At 44.5% G+C, this 21,097-nt stretch overlaps 3 protein-coding genes across 5 annotated transcripts in view; 1 reads left to right on the top strand and 2 right to left on the bottom strand.

The window, feature by feature from the left end:
- Positions 1-9,051, bottom strand: part of LOC146181452 (mitochondrial GTPase 1-like) — a 28,240-nt gene extending 19,189 nt beyond the window's left edge. For both annotated transcript variants that reach the window (XM_084576499.1, XM_084576498.1), the window contains exons 1-5: positions 8,801-9,051; positions 7,993-8,057; positions 3,670-3,861; positions 2,075-2,131; positions 1,471-1,564 (exon numbers count right to left, since the gene is read on the bottom strand). In XM_084576499.1, coding sequence (XP_084432625.1) covers positions 1,471-1,564; positions 2,075-2,131; positions 3,670-3,861; positions 7,993-8,057; positions 8,801-8,903 — 511 coding nt within the window. In that variant the 5' untranslated portion in view covers positions 8,904-9,051. The remainder of the gene's footprint in view (positions 1-1,470; positions 1,565-2,074; positions 2,132-3,669; positions 3,862-7,992; positions 8,058-8,800) is intronic.
- Positions 9,052-9,060: 9 nt separating this feature from the next.
- On the top strand, positions 9,061-15,592 carry LOC146181451 (THAP domain-containing protein 1-like). Its single transcript, XM_084576504.1, has 4 exons — positions 9,061-9,609; positions 10,439-10,637; positions 11,620-11,898; positions 15,104-15,592. Exons 1-3 carry the CDS (start codon positions 9,542-9,544, stop codon positions 11,890-11,892), a joined length of 540 nt encoding a protein of 179 aa, XP_084432630.1. The 5' UTR covers positions 9,061-9,541; the 3' UTR covers positions 11,893-11,898; positions 15,104-15,592.
- Positions 14,974-21,090, bottom strand: LOC146181450 (protein OPI10 homolog). 2 transcript variants are annotated; one of them, XM_084576501.1, is made up of 4 exons: positions 20,781-21,090; positions 20,587-20,721; positions 17,412-17,519; positions 14,974-15,404 (listed from the first exon to the last, which is right to left on the bottom strand). In XM_084576501.1, exons 1-4 carry the CDS (start codon positions 21,073-21,075, stop codon positions 15,085-15,087), a joined length of 858 nt encoding a protein of 285 aa, XP_084432627.1. In that variant the 5' UTR covers positions 21,076-21,090; the 3' UTR covers positions 14,974-15,084. The 2 variants fall into 2 exon arrangements, with proteins under 2 accessions (XP_084432627.1, XP_084432628.1); XM_084576502.1 differs by having other exon boundaries at positions 20,587-20,716; positions 20,781-20,913.
- Between the last annotated feature and the right edge of the window lie 7 nt (positions 21,091-21,097).

The following is a 21,097-nucleotide window of genomic DNA, read 5'->3' as shown; positions in this document are numbered from 1 at the left end:
GCACGTGCACGAACGAGGATCCACCAAGAGGAGCTATATACGGGAGACTTTAATGCTGCCGTGCGATACCCTCGAGGTCGGAGCTTAAGTGTGACCCCTAATTTTTGCCCCCAACCCTGTGTGTACTTTTTATATATAATTGAATTGCTGAAAGAGCAACAGCTTGTAACTTGTTGGCTGTTGGCAGGCCGGGTGCCTTCAAAACTCTGCTCAGCAAGCAGCAGGAGCGCCGTCTTGTATCAAGGACACTGTAATGTGATAGCATCAAAGGTCCTCGTTCACCAGGAAATCTGGCAGCGTCAGCATTATTGTTGGCACTATGAGTGAAATGTCATGAGCACGACGCTGGCAGGCGGTAGCTGGCAGCTGACGTGGCTGTACATTGACTGGACGTCGGGTTGCCTGATGTCACATTTAGCAGCAGCTGCCAACTTAAGTCTCTTCTTTCATATTGGAGGGTAATAACAGAATCGGCATGCCAGGACCCTTGCATTCCGAGTCGGACACGTTACCACTAGGCCACACAGGCGAAACGAAGTGGCATTTATGTGCTGTGCGATGTCAGTGCATGATAAAATGGCTGCTGTGCAAAGTCAGTGCACGTTAAAGATCCCCAGATGGCCGAAATTACTCCCTAGCCCTCCACTACGACTCCCCCTTCTCTCTTTCCACTTTCACTCCCACTTTCCTTCCTCTCCTTACCGAGCGGTTTAGATGTCCACAGAACAAGTGCGACAGATACTGTGCCCTTATTTTGCGGTGTACCAATTTATATATTATTATGTGTTTATATGGCTTGGTTAAAACAGTGCTTTACGTATGGGACGGCAGCATATGCTATTGCCTTATGTCCTAAAGGCAGAGTGTAACTGTCCCTATAATTTTTAAGGGTTTCTGTGCCTACGCAAGGCTTTTCAAGCACTGGGACCAACTTCAGCCGTGGATTGCTGTACTAGAGTAGTAGGTGAAATTTTGATGCCAGCTTCCTGACCATGTTATACTCCAACACACAGTGATGAACATAGTCAGCTGCCTTAGCTTTAGTATCAGCTGTTTACATAATGCTACTAAGATTTGGAAGCTTGATACAATGACAACTAGCAAAAGACTCTAAGCACAGGTTCAGATGCACCTCATGCCCATCCTCTCCCTGGTCTTCTTATGATCCTTTTGATCCTGCTTTGCCCAGCACCGAATAGCAGCACGAAGTAGCAGGGCGGGGATGCACGAGGCTGGTGACAGCTGCACTTCATTAAACTGCACATTACTTGAGATGTATGCAGGCTTATAACTTCTCGGTCATTGGACTGCAGTCCGAGCAAGGGGTCTTTAACAAGACGCAGACTGGTAGATTATCAAAACTTCTGTCAATGGTTAAATTGCATGTCACGCCAAGCACCCACAGTCGAAATGTCTAATTGAACAGAGCAAAAGGCTCCACAGAAAAAGCCGCGAGTGGACAGCTCTCACCTCCTTTGCCAAGGTGCATCTTTCGGAGGGTGTTGATGAGAGAAGACTTGCCTACGTTGGGGATGCCGATCACCATGATGTTGTAGTCGTACTCCTGCACAGAATGAGAGAACAGCTGATGCGATGACAGTATGAGGTATATGGGGGGTTTATCATCTTGAAGCTGCAATTAGGCCATGAGATGCACTGCGCTGGAGAGCTCTAGATTAATTTCAGTTACCTATGGATCTTTAACATGCTGAGATCACGCAGCATGGGGATGTTTTTTGCACTTCACCTACATCAAAGTGCGGCTGCCATGTCCATGATTCAACTCTGAGACCATGAGCTCAGCAGTCAAGCGCCACATTGAGTGACATACCGTACCATATCTCAATGTGAGCACATGAACTACAAGGTCTGTACCATAGGTTGCTCACTGATTTTTGCCTTCGAGTCCTTTTCCTTCTTAAGGTATACAGACAAAATAAAGCCTGCAATCACAAATGGCTAAAGCCATAATTGTCTCTCACTAAACACAAATCTTTTGAGAAGCCTTCAAGGTTGGAGGCAGGCTGTCTTTATCACTGCCTCATCACCAAGTGTTGGCAACTGCAACACTTACCTCTAGCCGATTGTAGCGTTCCGAGTTGCGAATCAGGTCAGCGACCAGGGGCACGATCTGCAGAAGATGATGTTTTCACAGTTGATACATACTGAGCCTAACAATAAGCTAAGCTAGTGTTTACATTTGCAGGTGCAGCAAGACATATATATCAACCATACGTAGTATCCAAGAATCCCAGCTTACATCAAGATATACAGGAGAATGGTACTACTAAATGAAGCAAAAGCTGATTGACTAATTCATTTTCTGCGCTTTCGTCTTGTGACCAGGTGGCAGAACAAGTAGCATTTACTGGTGACTTCTCTTAGGACTAGTCCGCATTATGAGTACCAATATTGCCACGACGTTTAGTGAGGTTAGTTTTTCAACAAGCTTTGCTGTGTTATTGTAGGTGCACATCAGCATTATCATTGCCAGCTTCGCTTCACAGGGTGGAATGAATATCATTCAGGCTTTTGTTTGTGCAATACAACTATCTTGTTTGCAATCAACACTGCAATGCTGTACGTATCTTATGCTGCTCAAGGCCATTTTTTCTCCATTCTTTATTCAGATGTTACTCCATGGCATCTGAAGCGTTACAGCAAGATGGTTACAACCCCCCCCCCCCCCCCCCCTTCCCATTTAAAATAGAAAATCTACAGTAGCACTGTATGCTTGTGCAATAGTAAGTCAATTCCACTGCACTACTGCATCGACAATAGAGAAGTCTGAATAAACGTTGCTCTAAAGTGGCACTGGTGAATATCAAAACTGTGCTCTATGAGATTAGTGAAGCAGTTTTGCATAAGCGTCCTAACTGGTGCTGGATTTGGTGTGAATTACACGAAATACAGATATTGCCGCTCTCTCTTTTTGAAGATGCATGATGAGACAAGGCAATGTTCTCGATGTAGTATATTTGTTGAGTAGAAGGCTTTTTTAAAATGTTTCAGGAGAGTGATGCCAAGTGATGCCTGCTCTTAGCTGTGCACAGCTAAGAGCAGGATCGCTGTAAGGTGTTCGTATTAGCAATTTTGCTGTCAAGCTCTCCTTTTCTTTTTTTTTTGTGCGTGCCACCTTGCCTAAAGAATGGCATTGGCAATCTTCCTTCCACCTACCTGCCTGCGTCATCAATATGTAACAATATTACCTTAACCATTGGCATAGTCTTTGATTTTCCAGCAGCAGTGCATCCCTTCTTACACTCCCTACTCATTTTTCTGTTTCACGACAGCCTGTTTGCAAGTGCCTCAACTAGCATGTCTTCATTTAATTTATTACAGTGCTAAAGTCCTGAAGGGTCCTGAAGGCATTATATAAAGCCCTGCCTTCAGATGAGAATTTGCGTCTTGGGTGGTGCATTACCCACAAGACAATACATGGCAATATGGCTGTTTTACAGTCCACCCAAAAGAATGTTCGCATCTAACAGGTGGTGAACTTGTTGCCGGCAAGAAAGAATTAATGGCACCAATGGTAATGGTGACCTATTTGATGTAGAGAAAGATGCCTATAGAGCTATCACCAAAAAATAGTGTGTGCCTATGGCTACTCTCAATGGGAGATATAACAAAAGCATGCAGCCTTGTTTGCATGGGTGGCACACCAACCTTGTCAACATTCCTTGGTGGATCTGTGCTGCGGATGAAGAGTGTGTGCTGAGTGCCCTCGGTGCGCAGCCGCTGCAGCACGACATCCTTGCCTTCGGGGTCAGCGAGGTCGGCCTTGTTCAACAGCAGCACGTGCGGCTTTATGGCCGCCAGCATGGACAAGAAGTTCGGGTTACGCCCGCTGAGCGGAACCTGATGTCAAGTGGGGTCAAGGTTCAAACACTTCAGGGTAGAATAATACACAATTGAAAGGATAGCACAGGGAAAAGAAAACAGCAAGACATTCGCTACATGCAACTGTTTATATGCAGGGGAGACATGGGTGATTGTGTGCCAACAGAGGGAGGGGCAAGGATGTGGATATGCGCGAAAAGAATATGACACACATGGGACAAAAGTTGTATGTGGCATCAAATGTTCCCAAGCACTCTACTGTAATGAGGGAGTAATTGCTGACATCTACCCAGGCGCAACCATACAGCTACAAAGGAAAGCTATACAGCTTTCTCAGAAGCTTTGTAGTTAAAGAAACATTCATCATGGTCCGAGGATCGAAGCCGGGACCACCGCTACTCTGGAGAAGTTGCTCGACCAACCGAGCTAGCCAGGAAGGTCAGCAGACCAGATAGTAGGGCTAGAGTAAATTGATCAATAACTCGAAGTAGGAACACTGTTGATTATTTAGGAGAAACCCTCAAGGTGTAGTAGATCTGTAATAAGGGAGGTGTCAATGGGTAATTACTCTCTTATTACAAATCTACTTCACCTTGGGGGATTCCCCTAAACATTCGATCAAGCACTCCACTGCTAACGATAAACATGAATAGAAACAAAAGTTCCTTCTCAGATCTATTAGATATTTTTGATGCCAAATATGTAACTTCCCTCATGTTTTCACACTTACCCGTGCCTTCTGCCCCTCTTTTCGTGGCTGTGAGATCAACTGCTTGTCTTGCGAATAAACAGTTAAATGTAGCACATGTCTGCTGTTATCTTTTCTGTATGCTGCCGTTTAGTGCTTCACCTTCTTCCAGCTCTAGCTCAGGCTGTCTTGGCAAAGCCACAAACCCAGCAGACTAGTATCATAATAATATGACCTGGTTACATACTCAAAAATGTATTAATTCAGTAGCAAGTACTTACTGATTTATTGTTTTACACCTTCCAAAATTGTACAATGTTTTTATGCAGCTCCATGTCATATACCAGTTGCGTGCACTGTTGTATAACTAGATACCAAAGGCACCATACCCGACACTTTACAACACTGTTCTGGCATTGAAAAATCTTGTGCTTAGCTAATGCAGCTATGTTCATTAAAACAAGTTAACTCTGTCACTTATTTCAGTGCCTCACATCCACTGGGAATGTGTGATGATGATGGCACAGATGAATAAAGCCTAAAGGCAGCTTCACAAATTCCACACCATGTAGGGGTGGGATGGAGGTGAAATGCAATGTCAGTGAATGTTAAAGATCAAGATCCTCAGGTGTTCGAAATTACTCCCTAGCCCTCCCGCTTGGACTCCTCTTTCTCTCCCACCTTCCTCCTTCCCTCTACAGCCCAGTTAACACCAGGGGCTGCTGCTTTTCAAAGGAGGCAAAAGAAAGTGGTGTCCCTGTGCAATGTCAACGGGCCTTAAAAAAGTGGTGTCCCTGTGCCATGTCAGCAGGCCTACTCCATAACCCTCCACTAAGGCTCCCCTTTCTCTCTTTCCACTTTCTCTCTTTCCACTTTCACTCTCACCTTCCTCCCTTCCCTTATAGGACAGTTTAGGTGTCCACGGAGCAAGTGTGACAGATACAGCACCTTTCCCTTCCTGTGAACCAATTATCAAGGTGTCCACACAACAAGTGTGACAGATACTGCGCCTTTCCTTTTCTCTGAACCAATAAAAAAAAATTAGAAGTACAGATGGAACAGCAGGGGTATACAAACTCTGTCAAATTGCATTAAAGGTGCACTTCAACATATATAGCTATTAAGTTCGGGATAAGCATGTTTTCATTACTTCATTACTGTTTTCATTACTTGAAAACAGGATAAATAAAAACTGATGGCTTGATAGCAGAAACTTGGTGTAGTAGCACCATGGTTAGGGCACCTAAATGCTGAGCTCGTGACCTGAGGTGGGCTGGGTTTTGCCGAAATTATCTGAAGCTCATCATTGCAGCATCCCTCACAGCCCGAGCCCTCATGCTCAGTGCACCACTCACACTCAGTGCACCTTAAAGATCCCCAGGGGGTCGAAATTACTGCCCTCCACTGGCATCGCTTTACACTTTCACTCCCATATTTCTCCCTTCCCCTACAGCAGTTCAAGTGTCCACGGAACAAGTGTGACAGATACTGCACCTTTCCTTTCCTGTGAACCAATTATTATTACTATCATCATAACATTGAGACCCATTAACCAAACTAACAGAAGGCAGAAAACTGACAAAAGAAAGATAATGACGATGATGGAGTTTTATGTACAAGGCCAGCTTTGGCCAAGGAGTGCCACTGTACACAGTATTTTTGCTACACAAAGTGGAGTCAAAAACTCATTTCTAAACATTTCATCTCAAATTTTCCAAGTACCATGCCAAGCAAAAGCTTGTGCCCGCCGTTGCACTGGTGGCTACCCAGAGGCACTGGTGACTGATCCCTGCGTTTCCCGCATGCAAGCCAAATACTCAAATACATACACGTGAGAACTGATTGTAGAACATGCCTGTTGTGCTAGTTATGTGATGCCACTTAGACCAATAAAGCTTTTCTCCGAGGCCCATCAAGGCACTGCACTCATTAAAATAAATAAAAAAGAAGAAGAAGAGCCACATCTGGCCTTGGAATACCTTGAAGGCCTCGTTGGCATTGATTATGTTTAACCTTCCTGTCTTGTTCACCAACCACAGTGATCTCTATCATCAATATTGCAGTTAAGTTTAGGAATAGTGGTGCTTGGGCAATTCATTGGCGACAAAGTATAGCTGGTACCATCAACAGGTAACCACAGGTTAAAAGTAAAATAATGAAGCAGGAATGATTGCGAGCAGCAGCCAGTAGCATTGACCTGTGTTTTGTCTTTTTTTCACTGTCCTGTTTGTCCCGCACTATTTTACTCTTAAAATGTGTGCCCTTCCAGCTAGCCCAGCACCAAGTTTTATTTTTGTAAGCACCAGCACTGCTATCTTTCTTTTTTTCTTTCTGCTCCCTTTTACCGCCACAGTATTACAGGCCCCATTATCCATTAAATCCAGTGTTACCTTTGTGAGAGAAAATTTATGAGCATGGCTGTGGCAGGTGGTAGCTGGCAGGTGATATTGCCATGAACTTACTGGTCACCGGGTTACGTGACATCAAGAGACCACATGCTATGGCCAAGTTACTTGATGCCGCCAACTCGAGTTCTGCCTTTCAGAAGCAAGGACAAGATCAAAATCCCGAGTTGGACATGCTACCCCTATACTCCTTCGCACAAACTGTGAAAGGCAGGAAAACCCTGGTTTATTCAGTATCATCCGCACTATAATAGGGTAACTGTGCTCCTATGGACCTCGCGGTGATTGAACTGAGGCGGATGACTGCGAGTGACATAAAGAGAATATTATCTATTGCTGTGCACAGGAGCGAAAGCCACAAAGAAACATATTTACCCTATTATAGTGCACATGATCCTGAGTGGGCCAGGGCTACCCCTGCCTTTCAAAGTGCTGCAAACAGCTTGTGAGACGAAGTACAGGCCACGCAGGGACGTTGGTACAGCTTGGTTAAAGCATAGATAACCTAACAATATACATGTCCTCCTAACAATATGTATGTTTGGTGGTCTTTTAGATAATGTGGTATAATACACGCTCAAACAAAAGACTACTTGTTGTGCGAGTAGCAGAAAGAACAGATGCGAGCGAGGATCCGTAAGGGGAGCTTGCAAACGAAAGCAAAAATTGCTGTCACATCACACTTATAGAGACACATCTTAAGTGCCCTTTATGCATGAATCCGGGTGGTGTTGCATATATCACTTCTTCGTTGGATTTCCTAACCTGTTCCACTGAATGTGTATACGCACTGCAGTGGTGAAAGATGCTGCTTTAGTTGATTGACTGTGCCCACCAAATGAAGTCACAGAAAAACAAGCACCACCACATTTTGCGTAGAATCTGAAGTGCTGCGTTAGCATTCATTTTGTGTCTGCAAACCTATGTGCACCTGCGGCAGGCGCTCTGCAATTGTGCTTCACCCATGCTTAACCCCTTGCATAAAAAATGCCCGTCACTGCCTGCTTCGCAAGCTGTCTCTTGGCCCCTAACAGCACACAGCCCTGCAAAGGATACACGAGCATCATGCAGCTCCAGAATGCAATCCACGGACTTTAGCTTGCGCTGCATGTCCTTCATACCTGCATATGCAAGGGAAGACAACTTAAGGTAAAAGAAATATTAAAGAAATAGAACACAATCCGCTCTATACAAGCTAGGTTATAGGCAACCAAATGCTTAAAAAAAAAAAAAAAAGAGGGAGGGGATTGAAGGAGGGATTTCCAAAAGTTGAAGCTTGTTATGAATTATTTTGCACGAAGAATAATAATACCTACCAGTGTTACTACAGCTGTAAAAATTTACAGTTTCTTTTCACTGTGATGTGACAGTCGTTCGGAAAAAGCAACAAAACAGAATATAAAAAAAAATTCACAATATTTTTAATGTACTTACCGTCGTACTTACGATAGATTTTGTGCACGCAGATTACAACGCATTATGTTTCATTATAGTATTTAATTTTTGCACATGTCAGAAAGCCGCCAATTAAGTTAGACATAGTTATAATGAAAACAATATAAAGGCAAACGAATTATTGTTTGGAACTTGCCAGAATATAAGCGTGCACACAATTCTAACAGACATTTAAATAACCGACAACAGACACGGAGGTGCAGTCTTTGCGGCAGTACAAATTATATCATAGAGTCGTGTGTTTTTTAGCTAATCAAGGGGAGTTTTTCCCTCATCGAGTCATTCAGAAAGCCACAACTATGCTTGAGATTAATGAGTACTTTTCCTTCAGCAAGGCGAATCATCCTACAACGGTGACGCTTCGGCACTGCGGTTTTCAAGATCACGGTCTAGCGTACAAATGCCTCACCTGTGTACATGTGCGTGGGAAACCATTTGGTTATGCTTTTCGGGACCGTGTTGAATCTCTGGCGAAAGGTATTTGTAACGGCTTTGATCGGTGCGCTACTCATGTTTTCCCATCGGGGAAAACAGCGGGGAAAACTGTTCCCAAATTGTAGCAGACCACTGCTTTGGATGTAGCTGGCTCAAGACCGAACTTCAGCTGATCCGCAGACGGCAGATCCGACGATTGGCCTTGGACCCGACTGCGGAACGTTTTACGCGGTTTGCGGTTGTTTCATTCATTGCTGGTAATATTTTGCTATAAAGCTATCAAGGTTATTGCGTGCATACAAGGTTTCACCCTAGGTTAACAGAAAAGTTGTGTATGTCCTCCATGGGTATGTCAGATAGCCGCGACGCCATCGCGTGAAAAAAACTCCGCGAAATCAGGAACCACGGTGCCCAGAATCAAAACACGATCCCTTGTAAAATGGCGGTTTTGCCTCTGAGGGCACGGGTCGTTGTGGTTACCTCCATCACTATAAACGTGTTCACGATCTTGGCGGCATAAATCAACTCGTTCTCACTGCCGAGCTTTGGTAAGGTTTGTCGCGAAGAGATCACGGTGCTAAAGCTAAGGAGAGACGTCGCGATGGACAGCTGCTCGGCGTGATAGGAGCCTGGCTGCAAGCGCGCAAGTTTGGTTTTGGCGGAGTTGACCTGCGACACAAGGAGCGGCAAGGAAGAGTGCGGAGAAAACGTTACGATGGTGGTGTGTGAGGCTTGGAACTGCGGCAACGACAGCGAGAACTGCCCTGACGTTACTTTTCACAAGTAAGAAAGCGATGCCGTGTTCGGCATTTTTGCCTCGACGACGTTGGCATCATCTTGCAGGGCCTGCAGGACTGCTTGCTGCGCTTGTATTGCATAAAAGTTGACTGTTGAGGAGAGTTGGATTTTTTTTTTTTTTTGAAGGTATCTTGTCATTTGGTCTTGGGAAGGAAAAGTCACCTACTTTAAACTTAGCGAAAGCGAGGTAAAAGGAAGTAATTTCGATATTTAGCAAATGCACTTGCGTAGGTGACCTTCCGCTAAACTGCATACGGTCTGTAAATCGTGTGCGTGGCCCTCGCCAATCCTCTGAACAGAAAAAAATGATGAAGGGTCAAAATGATGCTTTGTCAGCCAGTAATAGGTCAAAGATTTTAAATCCTTTTTTTTTTTTAATTCATTCTAATATCAGTTATAGTCCACATTCTGTTCCATTTCATATGAGGCGCTGTTTTCTTTTTTTTTTTGCTTTAAATGCATGTGGAAGGAAGGTTGGTCTGAAATAAACCTCCTTATTGACCTGGTAGTAATTCCTTAATTCCACATACTACTCTTGAGTATAAAGTACAGGTGTATATATATATAGTCTCCTTTTCATGCTTTATGCATGTTGCTGGTTTGATAGTTTTGAAGTCTGAATGATCATGCTAGTATACACTTATATTTGGGTCTGCCGTTACACAGAAGCAATGTATCTGCAATTATAAATCCCACAACTTTGTTGTTGCCCATTTTTTCTTCCTAAAGAGCATGTAGCTGGGTTGCACATGTGTGTATGACATCTGTTCCACCTTTGAACAAGAAAGGGAAGAGTAACAGCACCTGTGTGCAGGTTTCCACTGGACTCGCCAGCACTACTCAAAGCATGGGTGCACAATGTGAACCGGCCAGCACCCTGGCAGCCCACTGCAAACTCTGTGCTCTGCTCGGACCACTTTCGAGAGCACTGCTTTACGCGCTCGGGGAAGACCGTCTGGCTACGTTCACATTCTGTGCCTACCATCTTTGCCTACCCAGACAACTTCCAGCAGGTGAGATCCCACTGTGCAGCTCTAGCAGCTCTAGCCAAAACACTAGGCACCTGTCAGCATTTACGAGTAGGCACTACAACTTGTCTCCGACTCAGTCAGACCTGTACTAGTTTTTGTACAGTTGATTCTCGATAATCCAAACTGCACGGGGATTGAAATTTTGTTTGAATAATTTGGAAGAGTTTAGAGGCCAAGGACCCCTCAAGCTGCGATCAGGCAGCTTTTACGTTGGCCCCCCCATTTTCTTGTAAATGGGCCCAAATAAATGAAATCAAAGTAAGGGAAACCTTCTTAGTACACTGGAGTCTATCGTATGTGTTTCCTCGAAGGGCTCACTAACTAAGGCTGGCAAGTTTCATGTCCTTTCACATTGCGTAAATATAAGTTTCCATACAAATCTGATATTCTAATTCTATGATTCGCGTAAGAAGTTTCATACTCAGCATTTCAGGTATTCATTTACAAATATTTGGGCCTAACACAGTGATTACATATCAAATGAAGCCAGATTTGGTGATCTACCTCTTCATCACTAACATGATGCATATTGAAATGGCGCTTGGTTTTACAAGTACCAGGCTTTCTTTCAAGGGTAAGAAAGGTGCATAATCGATTCTGATTCCTCCAAGCATCTTATTGCACAGTCACCTAGCAGCTTGCAGTCAGAAGCACACTGGTTGCCTCTTAACGCCTCAAAGCACCTTTTATTTACTTTGGACTGTAAGCAGCAGTGTGCTTTGAAGGCCAGGTTTCTATTAAAATTTTTACATTTGTCTTCAACTTAGAAGTTACATCACTTGCACGCTCCTCAACCTGAGTGTGGGAGCTGTTAAATTAAGATTTGACTACCAGGCACCGCAGCGGCTGTGGTGCTGGGCTGTTTCGGCCACCACATTTCTACGGAGGCGGAATACAGAAACATTCATGTGCTGTGATACACCGTACCCCGTACTATTTTGTGATTTGCCATCGTGCATTTCAGGAAGTGATAGAAGCTGTTCTAGAAGTGCCGGCTGATGCCAGTGAAAAGAGCGGGTCGTCGGCTCTAGACCACAGCTATGGCACACCCGTGCGCACCACAGTCACGGTGGTGCGTGAGGGCACGGGCCGCCGAGTGCGCGGTCCCGAGGAGGACAGTTCGCTCCGCAAGAAGCTCAAGTTGTCACGTCAGCGCGTGCGCCGGCTTGAGGAACGCGTGTCCATGCTCAACGACATGGTCTACTCACTTCTCAACCAGACCATCATGGAGATGTAGGCCCGGGTGAGTTTCTGGCCGTCTTGGGGGGTGTTTGGATAGTGTGCCACCACTGCAAGGGCAGAGTGAGGCACACGCCATGAGCATTTCATGACGCTTCCTCCTGAGGGGTAGATTCACACCCGTTCACCGTTTCCTCCCACGAGAGAGGCAAAACGTTACTTGCTGCCCCTGTGTGCCCTACCACGGTGGTGCAGTGGTAAGACGTCGGACTACTGTGCCAAAGTACCCGGGTTCGATCAGGTGAAGCGAAGTGACGTCCCTATGCTATGCTATGTCAGTGCACATTAAGGTCCCCAGGTGGTCAAAATTACTCCGTAGCCCTCCGCTACGACTCCTCTTTCCACTTTCACTCCCACCTTCCTCCCTTTCCTTAGGTTCAGGTGTCCACAGAACAAGTGTGACAGATACTGCGCCTTTCCTTTATCATGACCCAATTATTATTATTATTCCACTGTGCCTGCGCTCCCTCTGGGCATGGCCCAGCTCAGCATACCAGCTGCTTTGCACATAACTAGGCAAATCCGATTAAGCATGTGAAAGGTGACCTGGTTTGGTAACACTGAACTTCGCATTTCATTGAAGGTGTTTCCTCTGTCCTTCTCCCAGCAGCACAGAGGTAAACTTCATTAGCTGAATGAAGGAACTAGTAATTTTAGGAGTGGGTGCTAAGTGCTGCTCCATTTTGCTTTCCCTGCTCCATCTTCCTCCAAAGCGCAATAGTACTGCATTGCACCAAAACTGCTCCAAACCGGCTGCCTCAGTGTTTCTGCTTCAAATTTAGGAGAACACGACTTTTTGCTGCAGAGTATTATCGTATTGTCTACAAAACATGGGATACGATCCAACTTAAGCGACCACGAGATGAACATCAGGCTGGAGGCATGATCTGAGTTGCCCATCTCGTTAGAAAACTTGTCCGGCTACAAAGAACTACACGAGTTTTTCTAATGACTCTGCAATGAAAACAAGCAGGTACTTCACCATCAAACCTCATTGTTAATAACAAGCCTGTCAGGCCTACAGAAACATACTTGTAGTGTCATGGGGGTAATGCCACGAAGGTGTCAATTGCTAGAAATGTTCTCAAAAAAGGGTTGGGAAGTCATACAAGGCCTATTGCCATTGTGTTGAAATTAAGGAAGTCCCAGCATTGCTCAAGCGAAAACATGAGCAGCCACTGGCAGAAGGCAGTGAAATAAAAAATCTGAAGGAGGAAGAGGGTGTCCTTGAATGCAGTCTATCCTCCCTGAAGGCACTGCTGACCTGTGCTCAGGAATTTATGAGCACAGGTGTAGGATCAAAAAGGATATGTACAAGATAGAGTGCAGAAAATGCTGCTTACTGACATGAACTCTTACAGGAAATAAAAGGTGCAGTATCTGTCATAAACTTTAGCCTAGTTCACTAGTAGCCAGTGGTCCCAACTGGGGCAGTGGTCCCAAGTGGAGGGAGGAGGTGGTGAAGGGTGGTAGTTCCTGGTCCTACGGGGCTGGGAAGGTAGGTCAATGCCGCTTGCAGCGGGGGCTAGCCAGCCACCGAGTTTTATTTGTTGTAGGCCGTCATTGCACTGTATAAGATAGAGTGCAGAAAATGCTGCTTACTGACATGAACTCGAACTAGAGGCAGTGCATCAGATGGTAGGCTCCCCGTTTTAATATATCAAGTCAAAATATTCAAAGTTTCTAGTCGAACTTGATGTTCAGTTATGAAGTCTAGAAGCAAGCATTCTGTTTGAAATTGTTGCTCAGGTCAACAGTGTTATTTAAACATCTGTACATACTTTGTCTGCTTGCCTTTTCAGAGATGCATGCGCAGTCAGCAAGCATTGAACACTGAATAAAAAGGGATCAGATTGGGTTTTTCCTGCATGTTAGAAATAGAAAATTTCAATTATTAAAAGCGTTTTGCCCTATAAACATGCTAGAAATAATTGGAATGCTCCATAAGTCTTGTTTCATTGCTCCAAAGCTACTGCAAAATGTTCAAGCCTGCTTCTATCCCTGAATATAGTTTGTCACGCAATTCAGTGTGAGCCCCCTTTTGTTATCATTTTTCATTTGCAAATGTACAAACATGGCTATTGATAAGCCCACCTTACCTGGAAATGCATATTTTATCACACTGCTGATAATCGTCTTAACATGCCATACTGTTAATCTGCACTGTTCTGAAACTGTTAGGAAATAATGTGGAACACACTGGTTTTAAAGAGACACTGAAGATAATGCCATCGAAGTTTCTGTTATTAGTAACCATCAATTCTACGACTCCTGCTGAGTACATTTCCATTTGTCTGGTAGAAAAAGATCCATTCATCGCTAAGAAATCTGAATTTAAAAAGTTAGCTGCCACACTATTCAAATTTGAGACATCCACGCCGGTAAGCCCTTTGTAACCTGTGCCCACTGTTTTTTCAAGTTAGCTTAGCCTCTGTAATCTGTATCGATGCATGCAATTTATATGTATACCTTCAAGGTCAGCCTGCAATGCCTACACCTGTACTTTGTTTTCTTCTGTCGTGTCTAGCTCACAAAAAGCTTTGTTTTCAGAAAGACTAGTAGTTTTTTTGTGACCCGAATGTGGTCCATCAACGAATGCCAACTTCAATATGTCGTCATTGTTCCTTCAGTGATCTCCCAGATAAGCCTAGAAGAGAAAATGAACTTGGATGGGACATACAATGTAAAAAATGGCTCATCAGTGATCTGGGTGGCAAATGAAGTATATTCCAAGAAAATGAAATGTAACTGGGCATAGCTTGGAGAAGGAAATTTGTGGGGATAAGCTGGGTGCAGCTGGCGCATTTCAAACGTATTGAAGATGGTTGCCATTTCCTGGTCAGACCAGTGGAGACCTGGCTGATGGAAGCGACGCTTTAATTAAAGGCCCAACATAATGTCGCATCACTGGCCTACTAAATCATTTGAGTAGGACGAGCTGTTCAGCTTGTTGGCTTTCAGTCATTCTGTTCAAGCGCGCATAGCGGACTGTGTTGTCGTGCCCCGTTCTTGTGCGCTGTATGCTAATGACCAAAATGAAGTCATCCGAGTAGACAGTAAGGGAGTCGCACAAGGGAAAAAAGCGTACAAAACATGGCGTCTCCTTTATTATTGTGTCCCCTTCCAGAAGTTTGGGTTTTGTGGGAGTCGCACAAGGGAAAAAAGCGTATAAAACATGGCGTCTCCTTTATTATTGTGTCCCCTTCCAGAAGTTTGGGTTCTGTGCAAGTCTGCGGCGGAAATTTGAGTACCATTGCTCGAGTGCGCGCATGGGGAAGAAGCTTTCGCCCGGATGCGTGGGCACACTGACCGAGCCTCCGTACGAGGCTAGGTGGTTGAAGAGGCTCTCGGCCATTTTGGTGCAGAACTCTGTGTGTGAGTCGACAGCTGCAGGATCCCCCGTCACGGACGACGCCTGGAACTGGATCTGGGCCAGCGGCTCCACCGAGATGCCCAACTGTGCCACACTGCTGAAGCCATGCGCCGAGAACGCGTGCAGCTCTGAACACTCTGCGACAAGATGGAAAGAGAAGATGCCGCACAAAATTGAAACAGTGATGTGGTCTTATTGAATGTGCCTGCCATAGAGCGTTCGTGCAAAACTTCAGTGACAGAGTCTCGTGTATTTGGCATTCGGACGCAGCCATGTGTGTTGTGTATAAGTGGCATTAACGCGTATAAATGAAATGGTTTATAAACATTATTCAGTGGGTTTTTCTAGGTTGTGATGAAAACATGCAGCAGTGTTGGCCTGCAAAAGCCTAGGGCTGTTTCGTTAAGCCCCCAAATGAGCCCCCGCTTTCAAAATGATGCCTGCAAATACACGAGGAATTAGAGCAGCAAGCTTCTCAAAATGAATCACACTCATCTGGTCCCAAATTACCAGGCTGTGCCATCACTAGGTGACAGGGTATAAACCTGAACAGCCCCAGCATTGCCAAGCTCAAGCACAGCTTGTGAGTATAAGCTAGGGAATGCGAGGCATTCCGCTGACCTCAACCTGCAATACAGGACATGCTAGGGGAGTAATGATGAAAGGCCAGGAGAGGTGTGAAATGCCAGTAAATGCAATTCTTTCTAGCTGTGGAAGTGAGTGTGCAGTAGAAATAGGTGGTAGGATGCTGGTAAACTATCTGAGGAGACGAAAGGTCTCAATAAGAAACAACAAAGTATGAAAGCCTCTAACATAGCAAACAGGATAGAATTGGCAGACCTATCAAAGGTAACCAATAAGTGCGAAGTATCCAACGTAAGGAACTATAATATGGAGAGAAGTGAGCATGCCCTAAAGAAAAGCAGTAGGCAATGTCGCCGTTAGTATAGATAAGGTAACCAGAATAGCTGAGGAGTTCTCAACTCAGTTATATAGTAGCTGAAGCAATCACTTTCCTCTGATAACAAAGAATGCAGTAAAGAAAGCATTAGAAGAAATGAAAAGGGAGAAAGCGGCTGGGAAGGTTCACATAAACTGCAAGTTTGTTGAAGGACAATGGAGAAGTAATGCTCTAGTAGAAAGACTGGTCGCCCTGTATATGCAATGCCTTGTGACCTCTGGAGTACTTGTAATCCTGGGAGAACAGTAACGCCAACTTGTCCCCTTATGAATTGTCAAGGACCTTGAAAAACTGCACACTGTTCTGTATACAGTCCATTACATACAAGGTATTTACTAATGTAATTGGTTATAGAACCAGGGCAACCTTAGACTTCAATCAACAATAGGATCGAGCAGGCTTTCATAAAGGATATCCTACAATAGATCATATCCAACCATCCCCAAGGTGATAAAAAAAATGCTTGGAATATGGCCAACCGCTTTACACAGCAATAGATTATGAGAAAGCCTCAGCCGGAACCTGAGCAGTCATGCAGGCATTGCAAAATCAGGGTGTGGATGAACCATGTGAAACTAATCTATAATAGCTGCACAGCAACCCATTAAGTAATAAAATTCCCATAAGGGACGCCGGGCAGCTCCATTCAGTAGGCTCTCGGTAAAAATTGGTCCTCCGGCTCCTGGCTACGTGAACATAGCAAAAGATGTTTTTACTGCTCTGAAATTCACTCTGCAATGGGCCATTTTTTCCCCTTTCAATTAATTCAAACTTATGATGTTAAGACTGGAAAAGGGCTCCTTGATCAGTGGCTTCAAGTGAACAGCAGTGCAGAATGGTCACAGGAATCCACATCAAAAGTGTCTTGGCATCACTGTGGTTTTCTTGCAAAAATGGCCAATGATGGTGATATCGGCATTTCATTATTTGGGCTCCCTCTTTTTAGGAAGAAAAGTTTGATTTTCGTTAGAACGCAGTAATCTATCAGTACACACCAACCTCACTTTCTCCCTTTTAACAGAGAACATCACGATGGCATGCACTGAGCTTCCCTTGCCCTACCTTGCACACAGTATCTCACAAGATGCGCCATCTCGGCTGGTACACCCTGTATTTAATGCCCAGCAGCAGAGTGGCTTAGGCACTGTGCAAATCAGGGCACTGAAGGCTGAGGCATCATCACCTTTCTTGTGCTTGGAGATGCGGAAGATTGCACTCGGCTTGGCATTGGAGATGAAGCCTAGCAGCTGCCAGTTTCCCACAGCATCCGGACTGGGCCAACAGAAGTACACTGCGGGAAAAGGGTGCGCACCATCAGGTGCACTACTCAGGTAACATAAAATCAGTCAAATGAAGTGCAGGTGAAGGCACAGAGGGTCGTACCGAATTTTGTCATCGCATGAGAATGCCCGCTGAACACAGTGGGCACTCTTAATTTTCAGAGTTACAGTTATTTCAAACCTACAGCTTGGTCTTCCATCAATGTCATATGTCTTAGAGGGAGGCTTGCTGTGTAGCGAATGATGCATTTTGAGGACTGGGACTAAACCTTTATAAACAACAAAGAGAACAACATAATGTACAGTGTGTTGTGTCCCTGTTCTGTTGGTCATTCGTAATAGTTTAGTCCTGGTCTTCAAGATGCCGTATTTTGCATTAGCAGAGGGAGCAAGCCAGTGAGCTTTTTGAATTCCTTTCCTGCTGGATTTATAGAAATGAATTGTAGCCTAAAATGAATTCAGGTGCCTTAATGTAAACATGTGGGAGCGGAAATGTTGATATTATTTTGGTATTTTGGAGACGGATGTGAATAAATTTTAGTATATATATATATACAGGAAAGTGCAAAAAGTTAATAGTGGCTGATGAAAGTATGAGAGATCGATGAAACGTTTTCTAATAATAAATGGGCAATTATCACATATTTTTTTAAATATTTAAATTTTGTCAGTGATCTGCAGCTGTACAATGAAAACATCGAAATTCTGTAAACTAAACTTATTTTATGGACAATGCTTGCAAGCCTTCAGGGCCAACAAAAAGCTTGCATAGAGAACAAAATGCCAATCTGTTTCCATTCAGTGCTTTAGCATAAGCGATATGCAGAAATGTGATAGTTAAGAAGTTTTCAAACGTCCCAATTGTTCAATTTTCAGCAATATTTCACAAAAGCCTAGAGCACAAAGTTACTTTCACCAGACACTAATTTCAACTCTTTCTTTTGAACTCCAAAAACCGCATCCAGCACCTCTGCTTCCTCAGTGTCTCTGAATTAGACAAGCCAGAGCTAAGTACAAGCTAGATAACCCTCTCCGGTCATCAGAGGCTTTCACGGTACACAAACTATAAATTTCCATTTATGTGCCCTAACACCTCAGTTCAATCCAGCCTAGGCTTGTGCAGTTTTCGGCGCTTTAACGTCAACTGCTTAGTTGGACGGTCTCTCTTCTACTATATGTCCACTAGTGAGTGTTCTTTAGTATCTGGAGACAAAACCTCACGTGATCTGCATGAGCGTACCACACCCTTGTGCCATCACCTGCAAACGGTACTCACTGCACATCTGCAAAATATAAATATGTCTATCCTACTCTTGCAAACCAAATGTTCGTGAGTGCCCGCTCATTGATACCTTGACTCTTGGGCATACCAGGTGTCACAGGTCCTCAGGTCCACCCAGCAGCTGTCAGTGCCAGGATAAATGTCAGGCTCTGAAGTAGAGTTTCATTTCTCCCATGCCCTTTCTCATAACCTTCCAGCTTCTTTTGGTCTTGGGCAAGGGATGGAGGCTGTATGTACACAGTGAGAGAGTTGGTCACATCTTTCAGTAAATCAAGGTCGACTGGACAAAGGATGCCCCAAAGCAGTTGGCACTTGACACACCAAAAAACTTTTGCATGTGTCACTCACGCTTAGCATCACTTCAAATTTGGCCGTAATTATTTTGTTGAATAATTTGTGGAGCATCCACCATGTAGATGTGAAGTAAAGGAATTTGCAAGTTGATGACTCGCACCTCTTTCATTGCCTGCAGTTCATTTGCAAAGGCCTTAACTTCACGGACAGCAGAACCCTCTCCAACAAACCTGATGATCGTAGCCTGTCAGACCAAGCCCGCATATTGCAGACATGCATTTAATAATACTTAGTTGTACAGATAAATAACAGACAGTGAGGAATAAATAATAAGACAGCGAGGAATGAAAAGAGCCACATCATGGAGGTGATGGTATGCACCCAGGAGCCAATATATCCAACACTCAATTTGGTAAATGCAACACATTTCAAACTGATAACTGCTACGCAGTAGTGGCCATTTGACATGGGGGAGACACTGCTGTACTTGAGTTTGCTACAAGCAGATTGTACAGCACATTAAATTGATGAAACAGCTAACTAAAAAAAATTATGAATGCCAGCCCTGTTAAGCTGTAATTTCAATTAGCCCTGGCAACCAACAAAATGCCGTCAAAATTCAGTAAATTTTATATCTTGCCTGCCACAACCTTTTCACATGATTCGAAAGACTCTAGGGTGATAATTTTATATGGCTGACAACATAGCATGATTTAACTGAACTTTTCCTGAGTCAGTTGTTGGCAATTGCAGCTAGATAACTGATTCTCTGAACTGGTGTGCTTTGGTGTTTTTACATGGAAGTGTTTACATATGTGATGCAAGCAAACACTCGCTGCTAATCATAATCAGTCTTTTATTGTTAGGTTATTGGCTATCATCGACCTTCGAACGGACATTCTGTTCACAGAATGGCTGAGCCACTAGACCATGTCTCTACGTTTTGTCTCATCAGAAGGCTGCAGTAAATTTTTCTATCGAGAGCTATGTGATAAATCGCCTCTAGCGTCAGCACATTTTCTTGCTCGATATCTTGAATGTGGACTGTCACATATTTCTAAACTGTAATGAAGATAACGAATAAGGTGACCGTACGAATGACCTATGTTCGTAAAATCGGAGACAATGATATCCCACCCCGGCCGGGTGACATATCGAACCCGTCGACAGCTGGCTGCGCACGATTCCAACACAAGGCTCATTTCTCACAGTCACCTGAGAATGCTACTTTGAATAGCCACCGCAGGATCTGTTTGCAGGTAGTGCTGCAAAGCGGATTAATATGCGCATGCATGCATTCTGCTAAATTATAACTGATCAATATTCAGGAACTACGCCTCAAGTGAATAAAGCGGCCGTTTGTTGAGGATAGTTTAGAGGTTCAATCGAAGGCTGCCTCCATCCGTTAGGGTCGGACTTTCGCGGCCTTATCGTGCTTGACATATGCGCCGCCCACTCCTTTGCCGCACCGATGCTCGGCACTTGTCGCCTACAGCGCTCACCTGCGCCGCCGAAACCTTCAGGAAAGGGCTGCGTCCCCGTCAGGAAGACAACGATATGGTTGATGCTGTCCGGATCGGGGATGTTGATGAGGAACTTGGTCTGGTCGACATTCTGAAAGTCCGTCTGCACCTGCACTGAGCAACAGATGCTTTAGCCATGCCGTACGGTCTGAAAATATTCACGCTAGTCCTACCAGGCGTCCTGTCACGATGGCCCCGAAAATGCTCATGCTGACAACCGACGTTCGAAGATCCCGTTGACTTCTTCGATGTTCGGTGCGTAATCGAAAGCGACCGGGTGGTTCTGAAACCACGCACGTTTTGCTCGCAAACCGTGGACGCCGCTTGCCGCTTGTTGCTGTGCGGGCCTGATGATGATAGTGCATACCGCAAAAGGACATTAACCTTTCCAGACGTGTCCCAGCGCAGAAATAATAAAACAGACTGTTGAAGTTCAGAGTATAATTCGGAATTTTTAGCTGTGGCCATCTGTGTTCACTTAAAAATATTT

Source organism: Amblyomma maculatum, chromosome 8 (assembly GCF_055883805.1).
Source record: "Amblyomma maculatum isolate TAMU_Amacu chromosome 8, ASM5588380v1, whole genome shotgun sequence".
Classification (NCBI taxonomy): domain Eukaryota; kingdom Metazoa; phylum Arthropoda; class Arachnida; order Ixodida; family Ixodidae; genus Amblyomma; species Amblyomma maculatum.
Note: the sequence above shows the minus strand (reverse complement) of the source record. Positions and strands in the feature narration are given on the sequence as shown.

Excerpts from the sequence above, each read along its gene's own strand:
- LOC146181451 (XM_084576504.1), top strand. The coding sequence starts at position 9,542 with ATGGTGGTGTGTGAGGCTTGGAACTGCGGCAACGACAGCGAGAACTGC. Across the intron at positions 9,610-10,438 it reads CCTGACGTTACTTTTCACAA|GTTTCCACTGGACTCGCCAG; the intron begins GTAAGAAAGCGA and ends ACCTGTGTGCAG. Across the intron at positions 10,638-11,619 it reads ACCCAGACAACTTCCAGCAG|GAAGTGATAGAAGCTGTTCT; the intron begins GTGAGATCCCAC and ends CGTGCATTTCAG.
- LOC146181450 (XM_084576501.1), bottom strand. The coding sequence starts at position 21,075 with ATGGCCACAGCTAAAAATTCCGAATTATACTCTGAACTTCAACAGTCT. Across the intron at positions 17,520-20,586 it reads TGAAGGTTTCGGCGGCGCAG|TGTACTTCTGTTGGCCCAGT; the intron begins GTGAGCGCTGTA and ends CTTTTCCCGCAG. Across the intron at positions 15,405-17,411 it reads CATCTCCAAGCACAAGAAAG|AGTGTTCAGAGCTGCACGCG; the intron begins GTGATGATGCCT and ends ATCTTGTCGCAG.